This window comes from Narcine bancroftii, chromosome 7 (genome assembly GCF_036971445.1).
Source record: "Narcine bancroftii isolate sNarBan1 chromosome 7, sNarBan1.hap1, whole genome shotgun sequence".
NCBI lineage: Eukaryota > Metazoa > Chordata > Chondrichthyes > Torpediniformes > Narcinidae > Narcine > Narcine bancroftii.
The window spans coordinates 181,545,242-181,564,012 of NC_091475.1; the positions used below are offsets into that span (position 1 = coordinate 181,545,242).

General features: G+C 45.0%; 1 protein-coding gene across 2 annotated transcripts; it reads right to left on the bottom strand.

The window, feature by feature from the left end:
• Positions 1–8,984: 8,984 nt before the first annotated feature.
• LOC138739473 (zygote arrest protein 2.L-like) lies at positions 8,985–15,854 on the bottom strand. Of its 2 annotated transcripts, XM_069891603.1 has the most exons (4): positions 15,014–15,854; positions 12,627–12,719; positions 9,635–9,709; positions 8,985–9,227 (listed from the first exon to the last, which is right to left on the bottom strand). In XM_069891603.1, exons 1-4 carry the CDS (start codon positions 15,605–15,607, stop codon positions 9,084–9,086), a joined length of 906 nt encoding a protein of 301 aa, XP_069747704.1. In that variant the 5' UTR covers positions 15,608–15,854; the 3' UTR covers positions 8,985–9,083. The 2 variants fall into 2 exon arrangements, with proteins under 2 accessions (XP_069747704.1, XP_069747706.1); XM_069891605.1 differs by lacking the exon at positions 12,627–12,719.
• Positions 15,855–18,771: the final 2,917 nt, after the last annotated feature.

Consider the following 18,771-nt stretch of genomic DNA (forward strand, 5'->3'; position numbering starts at 1 on the left):
TCTGCGACGTGAGGAGACTGGTTAGCTAATGTCCAGGTATGCTGGTTTGAGGCGGTTGATAGTGAAAGTCTCTTCCTTACTGCTGATATCCAGAAAACATGTCGACCCACTGTTTATATGGCTATTGCAGAGGTGTTTGTTGTGCCCCCTCTGAACAAAACGTACTCAAAGGGCTCTAAGTCTTTGGGGACGTAGGTTTTGGCCTGGCCATGCAGTGGAGGGTGCGGAGGTGATAAGAGTGCCCAGTTTTACCCTTGGCTGAGTCAATGAGGCAGTGGGTCCTCCAGGTCTCTGGAATAAGCCAAGCACTCCCCTGGTATGACCAACGGTGTGCCAAATACTATCTTGGCTGTGGAGGAATTGAACTCCTCTTTCAGTGCAGATCCCCAGGATAACTCATCCGCCCAGTTTGGTCCCTTGAGTTGAGCCATCAAGGCCACCTTTAGGTGATTAAGGAACCGCTCCACAAACCCGTGGCCTGAGGGTTGTAAGCCGTGGTATGGTGGAGCTGGGTTCCCAGTGTGACAGAATATAGATATGTTTTTGGGAGATAAATTGGGGCAGGGATTTTTGTGTGAGTCACATACAAACACTTAAACAAATTTATTTAAAATACTGGAGCTCTGCTAATGTCTAATGTTTCATTTGGAATAAACAAAACAAAAAGGCATTCTGTGGTGACCTGAAAGCAAGAGGTTATCATCTGGAGAACAGTGCGGGGGCAAGTTTTTTCAGCAAGACATTGGACTGGTTGATTAAAAAAGGAATCAGTTGTGGGTGTCAGCACACAACTCTCTCTCTGAAAAATCGACAAGAACCTTCCATCAGTGGTAACCATTTACCTATCAAGCACCAAAGCCTGGTGGACTTCATAAATGTTAATTTCTGTGCACAGTATAAAAATTGCCTGCAACCACTAAACTTGGAAGAATGAGAAGTGAGATTGGACTGTGAATCAAAGAACTTTTCTAAACTTATACACACATAAAATACACATGCACTTAGAATTAGAAGGGGGTTAAATTAGGTTAGTTAAGTCAATAGTGATAAGTTAAAGTGTGATTCTGTTTTCATGTTCAAAGATAATTAAAAGCAACTGTTGCAGCTGTGTTTTGGGGTCCTCTGGGCTCATAACACCAGCAACTTGGCCAGTGCAGCCCAGAGTCCCAAAGTGAACTGCATATCTCTATCGGAAGTCATATCCTCTGGGACTCCAAACCTCAACACCCAGGTGTTAATCAGTGCCCTGGCACAGGTCTCTGTGGTTGTATGGCCTGGGGAACTGCCTCCAGCCACCTCGAGAAGTGGTCAATCATGGTGAGGAGATATCTTGTCCCACGGGAGACTGGCAGCGGCCAGTCCAATATGGATGTGGCTGAACTGACGACATGCTGGCTTGAAAGTCTTGGGGGGGGGGGGGGGGGGGCCCTTGATGTGTGTCTGAACTTTGGACGTCTGGCAGAGCGTGCAGGTCTTGGCCCACTCGTTGACCAGTTTCCAGATGTTGTGCCAGATGAACCTACCGGCCACTATTTTAACAGAAGACCTGATGGCTGGGTGTGCCAGGTTGTGCACCTTGTTGAAGATCTGCCACTTCCATGCTGCCAGTAGATGGAACTGGGTTTACCAGTGGAGAGATTGCAGAGGAGCATCTGGTTGCCAGGACCAATGGCGACATCCTCCAGCCTGAGGCTGAAACCTGCTGTTCTGTATGCCGGGATCTCAGGGTCCTCCTGCTGTACCTTGGCGAGGGTGGAATAGTCTATTCACTGGGACAGAGCCTGGACAGACTCAATTGCAGGGTGGGATAGTGCATAGGCCACCACCTTGGTCTTACCCATGATGTGTTGTTCAGAAAACATATGAGAGGTGTTGTTGCTGCCTGGTCAACCACAGGTCAGATACTTTGTGGAAGGCGAAGGTTAACAGTTTATAACCACATAACAATTTACAGTACGTTAACAGGCCATATCAGATCTTCTAGTCCACACCAATTCATGTTAACTCCACTAGTTCCACCTACCCACTCCCTTGCTTATAACACTCCAACCCCCTCACAACCATGTACTCATCTAACCTCCTCTTAAATGAGGGGATTAAACCTGCCGCAAGTACCTCTTCCAGAAGATCATTCCGCTCAGCCACCACTCTGAGTGAAGAGGCATCCTCTTATATTACTCTTCATGTTTTGCCCCCTAACCCTCAATCTCCCCTACCCTTCGGGGAAAGAACCTATTCACATCTACTCTATCTATTCCCTTCATAATTTTAAATACCTTTATCAAATCCCCTCTCAACTTCCAATGAATAAAGACCCAGTCTACTCAATCTTTCTCCGTATTCAAGATAGTGCAATCCAGGCAACATTTTCGTAAACCTTCTTTGCACCCTCTCAACCTTATTTATATCCTTCCTATAATTTGGAGACTAGAACTGCATACAATACTCCAGACTTGGCCTCACCAAAGCCTTAAACAGTCTTAACATCACCCCCCCCCCCCCCCCCCCCCGCCCACCCAGCTTCTATATTCTATGCTATGATTTATGGTCTGTGCAGGTACAACCCCAATACCTCCTGGTCAAAGTGCTGAATTTAAGTTTGGGTGGCAGGAGGTGCCTGCTAAAGCTGGCCAGGGGCTGCTATTGCCCTTTGATGAATTGTTCCAGTATGGCCTCTACCACTGTGCTAGAGGTATCTACTGTGAGGATGGTTGGTGCCTCTAGCTTGGGGTGTACCAGAAGGGTGGCGTTGGCCAGAGCATCTTTGGCCTTCTGGAACATCTGAGGCCTCATTGTCCCAGGTAATGTTCTTACCCTGCCATGAGTGCAAGAAGCACACGATGCAAGCCGTTGCCAGTATGAATCGGTGATTAAAGTTAATCATACCCGCGAATTCTTGTAACCCCCTTCACTGTACGGGGCTTGACGAAATGCCAAATGGCCTTACCTTATCAGGCAGAGGTTTTGCTCTGTGCCTGTTGATCCGATGCTCCAGGAAGTCAGTCATTTCCAACCTAAAATGGCACTTAGCCCGAATTCCTGGCGCAAGGCAGATGGTTGCCTCAGATGGGCTGCGTGCTCCACATTGATGCAGCTGGCAATGAGAATATTGACCAAATAGATGAACGCAAATGGGAGATCCCAACCCACCACATCCATTAGCCTTTGCAAGGTCTGGGCTGCATTCTTAAGTCCAAAGGGCATTCTCAGAAATTCAAAGAGTCTGAAGGGGATAATGAAGGCAATTTTGGGGATATCTTCAGGATGGTCCAGGATCTGGTGTAGCCCCTGATGAGATAGATTTTTGAAAACACCCATGCCCCATGTATGTTAATGGTAAAGTCTCAGATATGGGGGCATGGGGTACCTATTGGGTGTGGTGGCCTCGTTGAGGCAGTGATAGTCACCACATGGCCTCCACCCTCCTGCTGCCTTCAGAATTATGTGCAGGGGCCAGGAAAGAGGCCCAGGGGCTGTCGGAACACCACACTATCCCCCACTCCATTTTTTCTTTTAAACTCCCTCTCTGAGGGTGAGCTTCTCCAAGGGGGGAGGGAGGGGAGGAGAGAAATGCACCCTGGTGTTGAGTGGAGAGGGCCCTCAGTGAGGAGACCCACTCAGTGAGGATATGGTGCCTTACCCTGTGCTTCAGCTCAGCAGTGGAAAACCGTGGTGCCACACTCAAAAGGAACTCAGCTAGGATCCACGTGAATGTGTTGTCACATAGTGTAATGGAGTAGAGGTGGGGGGCAGGTAACTTGGCTTCCCCCAGGGACGTGGTTTGAAAAGTCCCGGCATACACCAATCACTACCCTTTAAGATCCACCAGCAGGCTTGCAAGACATCTGCTCCCAAGAGCAGTTGTGCCACTGCCACAATCATGAATGTCCATGTGAATTAGTTGCTGCCAAACGTTTGTATAGTGGTGCCGGGCTGGCTTGTCATCCAGGTGTCCTAGGCAGAGGGATGGGGAAGAGAACACTTATTTCTGTGCCAGTGTCCATGAGGAAGTGCCTTCCTGACAGAGTCCCACACATGGAGGAGGCTACTACATTGGCCAACCGGTGTAGCCATTAACAATAGTTGGCCATGGAGTTTCCCCGAAAAGCGCAGGGTTGGCGACATTGACAGGTCTCCACACCTTATCGATGATAGTAGCAATACCTTTGGGTTGAGGGGGTTCATTTGTCTCCATTTGTTGTGGTCGTGTTGCTGGCTGTGTGTAGTGCCTAGTTAACTGCTCCACCGACGCACCGTTTTCCTTCACTCTCCAGAGCACATCCTCCAGGCTGCGACTTTCCTGAGGTCGCTGAAGTCCTTGTTGGTGAGCAAGAGTCTGATATCTTCAGGCAGCTGCTCCAGGAAAACCTGCTCAAAGAGCAGGCAACACACGTGTCCCTCAGCAAGGCGAGCATTTTGCTCTTGAGGGCAAATGGGGCCCTGTCCCCCAAACCATCCATATGCAACAATCAGGCAGCCCAAAGATGCAGGTTAATAGCTCCTTGAGGCCATTGTATTTGCCTTGGTCCAGAGGCTACCGTAGGAAGTTGGAACAGGGTCTTAGCCTGTTTGAGTCACACGTGTATCTGCTACGCCCAGAAAATTGGCAGCTTCAACAAAACAGTGTGAAGAGCTGCTTGTTCCATCACCTTTGTGTTCAACTGCCGAATGGACCTGTCGGTTCACCAGTGTAGTGTGCACAAAGTGTGGAAAGACACAAACTCTGATTTAATCCACTGGCAGCTCATATGCTCTCCTCACTGCTGAGGTCAGGAATATGACTGCAACAGCACCCACCGACCTCTGATTGGGTGCATTCCGCCATTGCTTGCTGTTTCCTGCTGTGCAGGTGATCACCTGGCACGAAGGTTGTTGCCCCCCCCACACCCCCATGGGGGTCTGCACTGTTGCCATATTTGGCCATTTTTTGTACTGGTCACCTCGCCATTAGCAGGCCTCTGCAACTGAAGTAAAAACTGCTGGAGGAAGCTCAGCAGTGTACTTTATGTAGCAAAGATATGTAACCAGCATTTCAAACTTGAGCCCTTTTATCAAGGTTTGAACAAAATGGTAGGTGGGTGAAAAATAGAAGGGGCTGATGTGTCAGTCCTTAGCCTCCTGTACTGTCAAATTCAGACCACCAGTAAATTGGAGGAGCAACACCTTTTTGCACTCACCAACCTGAAGGCCAATCTCTCTCTTCCCCCTCCCCCTGTTTTCTTTCCTCCAGCTCTCCACCCACTTCTCTCCTTTCTGAGCTATCCCCTCCTTTTACCACCTATTACCTCCTGCCTGAAGCACTGTTCCTCCCTCCCCATTTTATATAGGTACCTGCACAAATTTTGCTCATACCTTAAATAAAGGCTCAAGCCCAAAATTTTAGTATGCGTCTTTATCCTTGCAAAATAAAGTACACTGTTTGACTTGCTGAGTATCTCCTGCATTTATTTTTTACTCCAATAGGGTCCAATTGCAAGGCAGGTTTGGCTAGAGCAGGTACCAACTATCAGGATGTCCTGGGCAGAACAAGCACAAGGTAAAGGGGCATGGGAAGAGCAGGAACCAAACAGCAGGATGGCAAGAGAAAGCAGACACAGAGCAATGGGAAGAATAGGGTTAAACAAGAAAATCTGCAAATGCTAGGGCATCTGCAATACACACAAGCTCTAGAGAAACTCTGGTCTCAGCAAAAAAAGCAATAGCCACTTTCAACAGGGAAAACACCATTCTGTAAAGGTACATCTTTGTCCTTGCAGCTAAAGGCATACATTCCTGAATATGCTGTGGCCAGCTCAGAGGCACCATTCCAACCCTTCTTGGGGTGGGGGGGTGGGGTGGGGTGGGGGGGGAAGGATAATTGGCAGAGCACTGCACTCTACTGCAAGCGGTTAGGCGCAGCCCGTAACCCATCTGCCCGCGCAGCCCGTAAGCCATCTGCCCGCGCAGCCCGTAAGCCATCTGCCCGCGCAGCCCGTAAGCCATCTGCCCGCGCAGCCCGTAAGCCATCTGCCCGCGCAGCCCGTAAGCCATCTGCCCGCGCAGCCCGTAAGCCATCTGCCCGCGCAGCCCGTAACCCATCTGCCCGCGCAGCCCGTAACCCATCTGCCCGCGCAGCCCGTAACCCATCTGCCCGCGCAGCCCGTAAGCCATCTGCCCGCGCAGCCCGTAAGCCATCTGCCCGCGCAGCCCGTAAGCCATCTGCCCGCGCAGCCCGTAAGCCATCTGCCCGCGCAGCCCGTAACCCATCTGCCCGCGCAGCCCGTAACCCATCTGCCCGCGCAGCCCGTAAGCCATCTGCCCGCGCAGCCCGTAAGCCATCTGCCCGCGCAGCCCGTAACCCATCTGCCCGCGCAGCCCGTAACCCATCTGCCCGCGCAGCCCGTAACCCATCTGCCCGCGCAGCCCGTAACCCATCTGCCCGCGCAGCCCGTAACCCATCTGCCCGCGCAGCCCGTAACCCATCTGCCCGCGCAGCCCGTAACCCATCTGCCCGCGCAGCCCGTAACCCATCTGCCCGCGCAGCCCGTAACCCATCTGCCCGCGCAGCCCGTAACCCATCTGCCCGCGCAGCCCGTAACCCATCTGCCCGCGCAGCCCGTAACCCATCTGCCCGCGCAACCCGTAACCCATCTGCCCGCGCAGCCCTCTCCTTTGAGGGCATGGGCAGTGGCCATTGGGGCAGCCGGTGTGGGCTGAGAGAGCCACACCAGGCCACTCTGGCCTTTGGGACTGCTCTGTGGCTCAAAATACAGCAGAGCAATGGCTGTCTTCCCTACCCATAATCCCCATGCAGCTGAAACGGTTCTGGGAACCATAGAGCAGTTCCAGCTGCATGGGGGAATTATGGGTCGGGAAGACGGCCATTGCTCTGCTGCGTATTTATGACAGTTGGTGCTATGGCACCAGTCACCCTGCCTCCATTGGCTCCTGAGGGCACTCCGAGGTGCCTCAGGATACAAATGGGACACTGGAGCAGCCTTTTTGGGACGCTGTCTGAAAGGCAAGTTTTAGATATGCTCTTGTAGCCAGCCTGCAACAGAGGCTTGACATGAAATGGCCCAATGTTAAGCCCAACAAAAGGGCTCAGGCTGAAACATTGCCTTTTACTGCTGTGTAACCTGCTGAGATTCTCCAGCAGTTTTGTGTATTGCAGTAGGAAGAGCAGAGTTGAGTTCAGTCTAAACACTTCTAGCCCAGAGAGTTGGGGCTACCTAAGCCATGCTCAGATAGGAAGAGGCAAGATTCAAGATTCTAGATTTAAGATACTGAACCAACAAAACTGAAGGGGTCCCAAACAACAGCAGGGATACATAGTGCAAAGTCCTCAGCTCCAACTGGATTGGATTTCCAATTTGTACTGAAATGGTGCTCAATGATATGGGTGTCCTTCTAAACTATAATCAGTGTCTGCAGACTTAGTGTTTCACTACATTGTAAGTAACAATTCAGCCCAAAAAGTTTCTTACAGCTCCTCAAATTGAGCAACAGAGGACAAATAATGATAATGTGCTGAAATAATACAGGTGATAAAGGAGACTAGGCCTTAAAAGGTTTGAGTGCAATGTTGCCACTGTCTGGAAACAGGAATTAGTGTTTCAACAAAACATTCATGATTCAGGATCAAGATTACATGAAATTTCTTCAGCTGAAATTTGTGAATATTGGTATTATTGAGTCACAGCCACTGACAAGACTTTTTATAATGAAGGTGGGTTTAACTGCAAAATGACAAAAGGTTATTCATGTTTTTTTTGTTGATTATTCTTGCTTCCATTTCTTCTGCTCTGCAACATTACTTCCATTAGTAAAATTGAAACCCAATTTTAGAACTGATTCCTCAACAAAAACTTGAACAAAGGATTTGTCAGATTATAGTTGTTGATTGGTCTAGATTAGAAATTAAATTCCCAAAATTAACAGTCATCTCTAATACATTAATTTCATGGTCTTTTGGGGTAAATCTTCATCCAAGCTGGTTGGAGAGACCAAGTACAATCCAATAGTCTTTAAAGGGATATAGTTACAAAGTGAACAAGGCCAGGATCATAATGTTGCAGAAAAGAAACAGTTTATTCCCCCACCCCACCCCTCCCCACTTTTCCCAGTGCCCAATTCTGACCAATGTTAAAAATCAGTGTGGATGGAGCCAAATACCACAAGACAGATTATTGGTAAGTGTGCTTTTGTTCTCCTTCTCCCCCCCACCACCACCAACTTATGCCACAGTGGTCAACAGTTAGCACAATGCCGTTACAGCACCAGTAATCAGGACTGGCATTCAAATCCCAATGTCTGTAAGGAGTTTGTACATTCTTCCTGTGTATGTGGGCTCCCCCCCCCCCCACCCTTTCTAGAGGCTACAGTTTTCACCCACCCTTCAAAACAAAATACCAGGGTGTAGGTTAATTAGGCAGCAGTCTGGTGGTCCAAAAGGACCAGTTACCATACATTTAATTTTTTTTTATTTTTTTTTTTTTTAAAGTTTTTTTTTAATTCAGAAGTTCAAATTAAAGGAGACTGTCAAGGAAGACAAAGTAATTCCATGGCATTGAATATCTGAGGAGCCCAATACAAAGTAACCAAGTTTGGTTACTTACCCAATCCACAGCAAATGGCCTCAAAACAGCATGCACTTTCATGGACCAGCTGCCATTAGTGAGATGTTAATGTTCTGACCAGCCTCACGCTAGTTACTCCCACTGACGTCAAACTTGTACTGCATCTAGAAATTACAAACCAGAAGGACCATTTTCCTTAGTGAATTATAATGGTTAAATTATCCTCCCTTTATAGTTACCAAATGAAATAGATTTAGACATTTACTACCTACTCCTTTGTAGAAAGAATACAGTCATCATGATCTAGTGATTGATTTACTCCAGTAAAATGAGAAATAATTGATTGGATTAGGTCTTTGTTTAAAGGAAAGATTTTCCACTCAAAGCAGGCCTTTTTGCCCTCAATGACAACACGATACTAGAAAATGTGAATAAGTGCTTTAATAATTTAATTCATGTCCATGCCAGATACATCCACTTTTATTGCTATACAGACTTTCAAAGTCATAAGTGACTGCACACATTTCAGACAATATACTTGAAGCTATAGGTATTGTCACAGGATAATCGTTTGCCCCGACAACGGCCACACAGTTGCTGGCGATGTGGTCTTTTTGGATCAATGTGTCGCTTCTTCTGAGTGCAAGTGCAGCAGTTTTCGAAGCACGCCTAAAAATTCAAATCAAGCTAGTATCAAGTTCAGAGCATTCCCAAGCCTTTGATATTAAAAAGGTAGGTATAATTCAAAAATGTAAATTCATATGCAGCAGTTCTAAAACTTCATCTCACCAATTTTCCTCTATCCTTCAAGGAAACTAAAATTAGTTAAGTGTCACCAATTTTACAAGCATCAGAATGCCAACAAATCCACCAACTCTTCATGAACATCTTCAAGATGGCAGTTATTTCATCAAAATTAAATATTAAATTTAATCCAAAATAATCTTGCAAAGGATGGAGGGATCATTAAAATACAATTCTTAGCCAAGTTCAGTTTAACATGTACTGGAAAGATTCAACTTCAGTTCCAAACAGTTGTCCTTGAGCAGTGAATACACATTATAAAGTTATCTTACCTGACAAAGAATAGCTTCCACCTTGTAAGGGTTGTATCCTTTATCACACTTACGGCAAAATTGCTTGAAGTAAACCTGAAAGAGAAACTGCAGTTGGAATCAAAAGCAAACAATGAGAAGCAGAGACTTAGTGGGGCAGGCAGCATCCAGCATCTTTGGGAACATCAAAAGGGCCCCAACCAAAACATTGACCATTTCTCATCCTGGATGTTGCCAGACTTGCCAAGTCCCTGCAGCTTCATTTGCTGAAAACCAAGGAATAGTTAAGCCCATTGATCCCAGTATTTGATGAGCTAAAAATAGTGCTCTACAAGAAATAAATTAGTCCTTTGAAATCATTTGGCCATTACCCCTGTACAAGAATTTTTCCCCTCTAGTTAATTCAATAGAGACTTCAACATTAAGCATTATTCAAAACTAAAAGTATGGAGACGTTTTTAAACTGACATCAAAATGCCAATTCAGACCAGCCACAATACGTTGGACAGCTGAGTCCAATATACACAATATAGTGCAAATATACACGATCATCTTGCGACATGATGCTGCAAAACATGGAATTTCACAACTTGTTCATGAAACTAGTGGAGTCGTTCAAGTGAACTGGCGCAGATTCAAAGGGCCGATATTGCCTTTTCTGCACTGTAAACTGTTATATGGCTATATGATCAATTCTGATTCTGCAGTGCTATTTGTAGAGTCACTGCCTCACAGTACCTGCAACTAATGTTCAAGTTAATCTTTTGTCTACCTGTTCTCTCTACAACCACACAAGTTTCCTCACCTAGTCCAGATATACAGGTTGTAAATTGGTGAGTGGTAGAATATGTAGAGATGGGATTAGTGCTGATAGCTGGCATATGGATTGCTGGGCCTGTGACAACGTTGTGCAACTTCAATGACATTGCTTCAAGTGGTCGATCAACATCATCATGTCCAAGTCACTGCCTGTCTCTCAGAGGCAAGGGGTCCTACCAGAGGCGACCAGGTCCCTCCTCTGTACTGCAACAAATGGTACCTCACATGAGAAATTATTTTCTTTACCCAGGAAATCAGCATCAGGAACCACACTACAGGTGCTGGTCTCGCTGAATATAGATATTTGGACCATCATCAGCTGATTAAGAACAGTCATCATTGATTTATGCAATGGTGAGGTGTCAGAGGATTGGAGAGTAGCTCATGTTGTCCTGCTGTTTAAGGGCTCCAAAATTAAACCAGGCAATTATAGGCCAGGGTCTGTGCTTCTCCAGAAACTCACCCATAAACCACCAGTCTGGTGGTTCAGAAGGTCCACCTCTTCCATGCAAACTCCTAGTATGCCTACATGCAGTACCAGGATGGGCAGAGGGACACTGTCCAAGTCCTGGCATAAGAACCAACCAGCACCCCCAACTACCAGGGTCACAGTCAGGTATCTGACCCCTACCATTGGCACCAGTTGCATTGTCCCAGCCCACCCCCCCAATTCTGTTCAGCCATCCAAATCACAGCCCATCACAGAGGACTGCCCAGGAGCCAACAGCTAAGCCACAGCCAGCACTGCAATGGTCAGTTCAATGGACAAAACCACCAGACAGGCTGAACCTGTAAAAGACTGATTGGACTGACACTTCACCCTCCCAGATTTTGTTTCAAAGGGGTGAATGTGGTAGAATACTAATACATACATTGCACTGATACTTTAACTCCTCCCCCACCCCCTCAGCATTCCTAATTAAGGCAGTATCATCCATTCCCCTCCCTCAGTGCCTTGGAATCAGGTGAACAACATGCAAGATATGCCTGTAAGTTTATGGCAATTAAAGCCTATTTATCTTGACTTCTGATTTGTTGGAAATACAATTACTGACCCTACAAAATTATGAACTGTAGATAACAGCAATTTCCTTGTACTTCCAATTTTAATCACTACATTTAATATAGCAGGGGTGGCCAACCCTTTAATTTTTCATTTTGACATACAGCATGGTAACAGGCCACCACCCAATTAACCTACACCCCCAGTACGTACTCGTGGGCTGAAATGGCCTGTTATCATACTGTATGTCGAAATTAAAAAGGTTGGCCACCCCTCTAACATAGTCTCATCAATTTGGTTGGTAAGGGGTTTTAAAAAGTGGCCGTTTTGCAATAGTCCTCCATTCGTCTGCATTGGAAACAAGCTTTGTTATCATTTAATTTTCCATTCCAAGTATTCAAAGTTGAATGCAAGTAATTAATCTTCTGACAAGCCATTAAAGGCATTAGGGGAAAAAAAAACAGCTCATTCCTCAAAAGCTTCATAATGTGGAATTTTGAGTAAGCAAGAGTTGGGACTCAAGTCAGACACAACAAGTCAGGCAGCAACTTCAAAATTTATTCAAACTTACATTTTCAGACAACATTTATTTCTCACTGGTCTTTATCAACCCTTTTCAGCCAGTAGCCATCTCATTCAATCACTTCTCATTTAAACCCAAACTATAAATATTGTTCTTTTATGCCTGTGCAATTTAAGCATTAAGAAGTGCCCAATTCCAATGGAAAGATCATTAAATGAAACTTGTTTCCAACAACAACATGTCCCTAAAATATATTTTAAATAATATATATATAATACAGACAGACAGGAGTCTCATGAACATTTGTTGAAGCTTCTAAAAAGGTGTACATTAAAATCGTGATGAATTATTGCAAGGGGTTTAAGAATTCAAAGACAATTATACCTTTGAGTTTTGAAGTGTATGACTAACTCTGTCCAAAGGGCTATTAATTGAAATTGCCAAGACCATCAATGATTACAGAACGAGTTCTTTAGTCTTCAAGACTTCAGTTTTGCAAAATAGTTTCTGCATTTTAAGAAAATTTGCCCTTCACCCATGCAAGTTTGTTGTCAAAGCAGTCAGGCCACTATTACAAATACACTAATTTCCACCACATCCATTTCTGGCTGCAATATTTAGAAAACATTCAGTATTTCGTCTGTAATTAATTACAGCTAAGAATTTACCTTATTCGTTCCTGAAATGCACCAAACATAAGCACTTTCCCATCTGATGTTGCAGTCTTTGCAGTGATAGTAACCATACTTTTGTTCCAAAAACTGAAAGAGATTGGCTTCATAAACTCAATGGCTCTTCAAAAAGTGGACTTAATACTGTAGTACCCTTCAGCAAGACTAAGCACAATTACATTTATTTTTGAATTGGTCATTAGTATTTACTATATTTTCAAGGGATATGGTTAAGAAAAGGAGGGGCTATACATGTGGTATAAGCAACAAAGGGCAAATGAGCTACTTTCAGAGTATAGAAAATGTAAGAATACTTCAGGAGGAAGCCAAAAAGGTGATTTTGGCAGATAATGTGAAGGAAAATCTGAGGAGTTTCTACACGTACATTCAAAGTAAAAGGACAAAAATCAGACTCCTAGAAGAGTGGTCGACTCTGTGTGAAGCCTTGAAATGGTGGGGGGGGGGGGGGGGAGAAAGAGGTCTTGAACAATTTTGTTTGCATTGGTATTTACACAGGAAACTGGCATAGTGAGTAAGGATGGAAGGGAAATAAATAGAAGTGTCATGGATCATTTGGAGATCAAGGAGGAAGTGATTGCTGCCTTGCAACAAATAAAGGTAGACAAATCCCCTGCACTTTCAGGGAGACAAGTGCTGAAATTGCAGGGCAATATTCAAGATCTCTTTAGTCATGGTGGAGGAGTCAGCGGATTGGAGAGTAGCTCCAATCCTGCTGTTTAAGAAGGGCTCCAAAAGTAAACCAGGCAATTATAGGCCAGTGAGTGTGACATCATTAGTATGCAAATTATTTGAAAGATTTATGAGAGATAGGATATATAGATACTTGGACTATCATCAGCTGATTAAGGGCAGTTCATCATGGATTTATGCATGGTAGGTCATGTTTAACAAATTTTGTAGTTTTTTTTTTAAAAGGAAATTACCATGAAGGTTGACAACATGGACTTTGGTTATGCTTTTGACAAGGTTCCACACAAGAGGTTGGTTCAGAAGGTTAGGACACTAGGTATACATAGACAGGTTGAAAACTGAATTTGAAATTGGCTTGAAATTGATGGAAGAAAACAGAGTGGTGGTGGATGGTTGTTTCTCAGACTGGAGGTCTATGTCGAGGGGTGTGCTTCAAAGATCTGCATTGGGGCCATTGTTCATGGATATAAATGACCTGGAGGATAATTTGGTGAATTGGATCAGCAAGTTTGCTGATGACACAAAGATAGGAGGTGCAGTGGACTGTGAGGAAGATTTTCAAAGCTTGCAGAGGGAACTGGGATCAGCAGGGAAATTGGGCCATAAATGGTGGATGGAATTTAATGAAGTGTGAGATGTTGCATTTTGGAAGAGTGAATCAGTGAAGGATGTAGACAGTAAATGGTAGGCCACCGAGATCTAGGAATACAGTTCCCCAACAGTGGCATGGTATGTGGACAAGGTTGTAAAGAAAGCTTTTGGAATTAGCCTTTATAAATCAAAGTATTAAGTATAGAAGTTGGGATATTAAGTTGAAGTTATTCAAGTCATTGGTGAGGCCACCCTTTGAATATTGTGTGCAGTTCTGGTCAACCAGCAGCAGGAAAGATAGCAATAAGATTGAAAGAGTGCAGAGAAGATTTACTAATAGGTTGCCAGATCTTCAGGAGTGGAGTTACTGGAAAAGATTAAACAAGTTAGGACTATACTCCTTGGAATAAAGAAGAATGAGGGGAAACTTGATAGAGGTTTACAAGATTGAGGGGTATAGACAGTGTAGATGTGAGGAGGTCTCCACTTAGATTAGGAGATAAATACAAAAGGTGTATATTTTTAGTCTGAAAGGAGAGAGGTACAAGGGGAACATTTTTCACTCAGTGGTAAGGAGTGTGGAATGAGCTACTATCTGATGTAGTGAATGCAGATTCAATCTTGAGTTTTAAAAATAAATTGGATCAATACATGGTCTGAAGGGTTATGGAATGAGAGTAGGTCAGTGGAACTAGTTTATTGGTTGGCACAGAACAGAAGGGTCAAGTGACCTATTTTCTGTGCTGTAACATTTATTTTGTTATTTGTATGCAGTTAGCCAAATAATTCATAGCCAATACCCAATTCGGTAAATGCCATAAACCCCAGCCTTCACAAATCAACACATTAGATTGAAAGTATTTTCAATAGGAGCACATTGAAAATTGTTAAACCATTAATTGGGAAACTTCAACACAAGCCAGATTTCATTTTTTTTCCTTAATGAAAAGCTTATTAGAAAAGTTGTTTTACTGGTGTTAAAAGAGCTTCAAGGAGACTGGTGTCGTAAAGGATGGTGTCTTTTTAAAAGAAAAAGACTTCAAGTCAACATTTGTGTATTAGTGGCCTGGTTTGATCTTTACCTGGAACCGAAATCTGTGTTTGCCTTCGACTGACTTCCCTTCCCGATCGGTTGGATCCTCCTTTTCTGGGGCTCGCCCATCCGATGCATCATCCCCACGTTCAGGAGCAGCAGCCTCTTGCTCCTCTCGTCCGGCAGCCTCTTCCCCCGACCCTTCTGGCTCCTGGCTCTTTGCCCCCAGGCACTGGTTAAATGCGGGCGAAGAGATGGAGACGGCGACGGGGCGCGAGAAGCGCGCGACCGCCGGGGCCCCCGACGCGGCGCCAGCGACGCCGGGGTCATCGCCTGCGTCCGCCGCGCTGGTCGGCGACGGGGCCCGGCCTCTGACGTCAGCCTCTTCGTTTCCGGGACGGAGAGTCCGAGGCCCCAGCGAACATTGGACGGAAACGTCGACCTTGGGGTTCACCTGGATGCCGATCTCCTTGGTATTCGCTTTCCTGAGACGCGGAGCCAGGGTCGGATTCACCTGAGAGAGAATCGCTTTCAGTTGCGCTCTCTTGTAGTTGTCGAAGTAGTCGACGGCTTCCACCTGCCCCGGAGGGTGCGGTTTCTGGCGCGGCTTTGCATTGGAAGGTAAATGTCCAAACCTCTCCATCGCCCGCCACAGTCAAATTACAAAGCCTGCGCGGCCCATTTATGGAGGCCTCGTCAGAGGTTAATTAAGCTCCAACTCGATGCACGTGCACAACTGGTGAATGTGTTCGATTCGACAATCTGGCTCGGGCTTCAAACCTTCCTCCGATTCCGGCCCCCTTCCCGACATTTATTATCTCGAATCACGTGAGCGAAATGATGGCCACCAGTGCCTTCGGACAGTTGACAAGTAGCCCCAAAGTTCCTTTCAGGTTCATTGACCCAATGTTTCTGGAAATAAAAAGCTGTTTTTGGAACCTCCCATGTGCACATTGACTGAGACGATTCCCAATCTTCCTCTTATCACTTTTAGACCATCAGAAATAATATAAATGGACCCAAGAATTAATCATTCAGCCTGCTCCTCCATCTCACTGATTTACCCTCTGCTTGAAATAGTCAGAAACCAATTGGTTGGGCATCCAGAGGCAGGCAAAGCCCATCATTCCAAAGGCTCACTGCTCTTTCAGTGGTAGCGTGTGTGAGGAGGTGGACAAGACAATGGATGAGAGCAGGGCAGTGGATGTTGTCCCTATGGATTTTAGCAAGGTTCAAGACGCAGTAGATCATCTGATAGATGGGGACAGTGATCACAGTATGAGTTCAATTTGCGATTTAACAAGGAGAAACTAAAGTCAGATGTGTTGGTATTTCAGTGGATGAAATGGAATTACAGTGGCATGATAGAGGAACTGGCCAAAGTAGATTGGAAGGGGGCACGAGTTGGGGAGATGGCAGAGCAGCAATGGATGGAGAGTTTGCAAAAAAAATGAGAAAGGCACAGGATAAATACATGCAAAAAAAATGTGGAACTAGCCAAATGGAAAAATGTCACAACTGTGCCTCATAAGAGAGATCAAAAGCAAAAGAGAGGGCATACAAAGAAACAAAAATTTGAGGGAAAATAGAGGATTGGGAAGTTTTTTCTAATGGCAACTAAAAAAACTCGAGGAGAAAAAATAAAGTATGAAAGTAGGCAAGAAAATAATATCAAATAGGAAACAAAAGGCTTCTTCAAGTATATAAAAAGTAAAAGCGAGATGATACTAGATTTAGGACCATAAAAATGACACTGGAGAAATAACTGACAGAGGAACTAAATGAGTAGTTTGCATCAGTCTTCATTGTGGAAGTCATTAGGAGTGTGCAAGATGTAGAAGGGTATCAGGGAAGGGAGGTGAATGTAGTTTCTATTTCAAGGTAGAAGGTGCTCAGAAAGCTGAATGGTCTAACAGTGGATAAGTCTTCCAGATCAGATGGATTGCATTCTCGGGTTCTGAAAGAAGTAGTGGTGGAGATTAAGGAGGCATTGATAATCAACTTGCAGGAATCAATAAATTCTGGTAAGGTCTGGCAGAACTGGAAAATTGCAAATTGGAAGATGTTGGAGTCAGTCGTTAAGGATGTGGTTACGGAGTACTTGGAAGCATATGACAAGATAAGCCAAAGCCAGCATGGTTTCCTTGAAGGGAAAATCCTGCTTAACAAACCTACTGGAATTCTTTGAAGAAGTGACAAGCAGGCTGAATAAAGGTGGATGTTGTGTCTTTGGACTTTCAGATGGCCTTTGACATGAGGCTACTTAATAAGATAAAAGCCCATGGTATAACAGGAAGCAAATAAGCGTGGGTAAAGCATTGGCTGCTTGAGAGGAAGCAGTGAGTCAAAATACAGGAATCATATTAGTGCACAGTACTGGCCCTTGGGCCCATTTATACCTACCAAAAAAAAACTAAACCTTCCCTACCTCATAACCCTCTATTTTACTTTCATCTGTCTAAGAGACTACCACTCTTAAGAATGCATTCCAGGCACCCTCAACTCTGTGTAAAAAAAAAAAAACAACGCACCCCTGATGACTCCCCTAAACTTTCCTCCCTTTGCACAGATGCCCTCTCATGTTTGCTACTCATATTTGCATAAAGGTGCTGCCTCTCATAATCTTGTAGACCTCCATAAGTCACCTTTCATCCTTCTTTGCTCCAAGTAGAAAAGCCTAGCTCTGCTAACCTTGCTGCATGACATGGTGGATGCCATCTCACTGGCTCTACACAAAACTCTGGAACACCCGGACAGCAAAAGTGTATACATCAGGATGTCTTTATCAACTAGTTTGGCATTTAATACCATCATTCCCTCAAAACTGATCAGCAAACTCCAAGACCTGGACTCAAAACCCCACTGTGTAATTGGAACCTTGATTTTGTCACCTCCAAACCACATTCAGTCAGGATTGGTAAGAACATCTCCTCCACAATATTCAACAGTACCCAGCTCTGCACTCTTGACACTTATGCCTTTGTGGTTCATTACAACACCATCTACAAATCTGCTAATGGTAGTGGGGTGTCTAAAAAGGGGTGATGAGTCAGCATATAGGACAGAAATGGAAAACGGGGCTGAATGGTGCATCAACAACAACCTTGCACCCAATTTCACCAAAATCAAGGAACTGATTGTAGATTTCAGGAAGGGAAAACTAGAGATGTATGATCCAGTGATCATTGAGAGATCAAAGATGGAGAGGGTGAGTAAATTTAAGTTATTTGGGAGTCACTATCTTGGAGGATCTTTCCTGGACTCAACACACTAATGGCATCAGGAAAAAAGTCAGCTCATCTAATTTCTCAGAAGTTTGTGGAAGTTTGGTATGACATCGGAAACCCTGGCAAATTTCTTTAGATGTTCAGTGGAAAGTGTGCTGACCAGCTGCATCATGGTCTGGTAAGGGGACACTAATGCCCCTGCATGAAAAGCCCTGCAAAAAGTAGTGGACACAGCCCAGGACATCACAGGCAAAACTCTCCCCACAAATCGAGAACATCTCTAGGGTACGCTGCTGTTGGTGAGCAGCAACAATCATCAGGGATCCACACCACTCAGCACATGGCCTATTCTTATTGCTGCCATCAGGAAAGAGGTGTAGGTGCCACAAGACTTGCACCAGCAGGTTCAGGAACAGCTGCTACCCCTCCACCATCAGACTCCTCAACAATGAACTCAATCAGGGACTTATTTAAGAACTGTTTTGCACTTTATTGATTTTTTTTCTTCTCTTTTGTACAGTCAGTTTACATTCCTTTATTTGTTTACATGTGTACAGTGTTTTTCTTGCACTACCAATTC

Bases quoted from the DNA above. Each gene is read 5' to 3' on its own strand.
- LOC138739473 (XM_069891603.1), bottom strand. From the start codon at position 15,607: ATGGAGAGGTTTGGACATTTACCTTCCAATGCAAAGCCGCGCCAGAAA. The intron at 12,720-15,013 runs GTAAAGATCAAA...AATCTCTTTCAG, and splicing joins AACACAGATTTCGGTTCCAG to TTTTTGGAACAAAAGTATGG. The intron at 9,228-9,634 runs GTAAGATAACTT...TTGAATTTTTAG, and splicing joins TGGAAGCTATTCTTTGTCAG to GCGTGCTTCGAAAACTGCTG.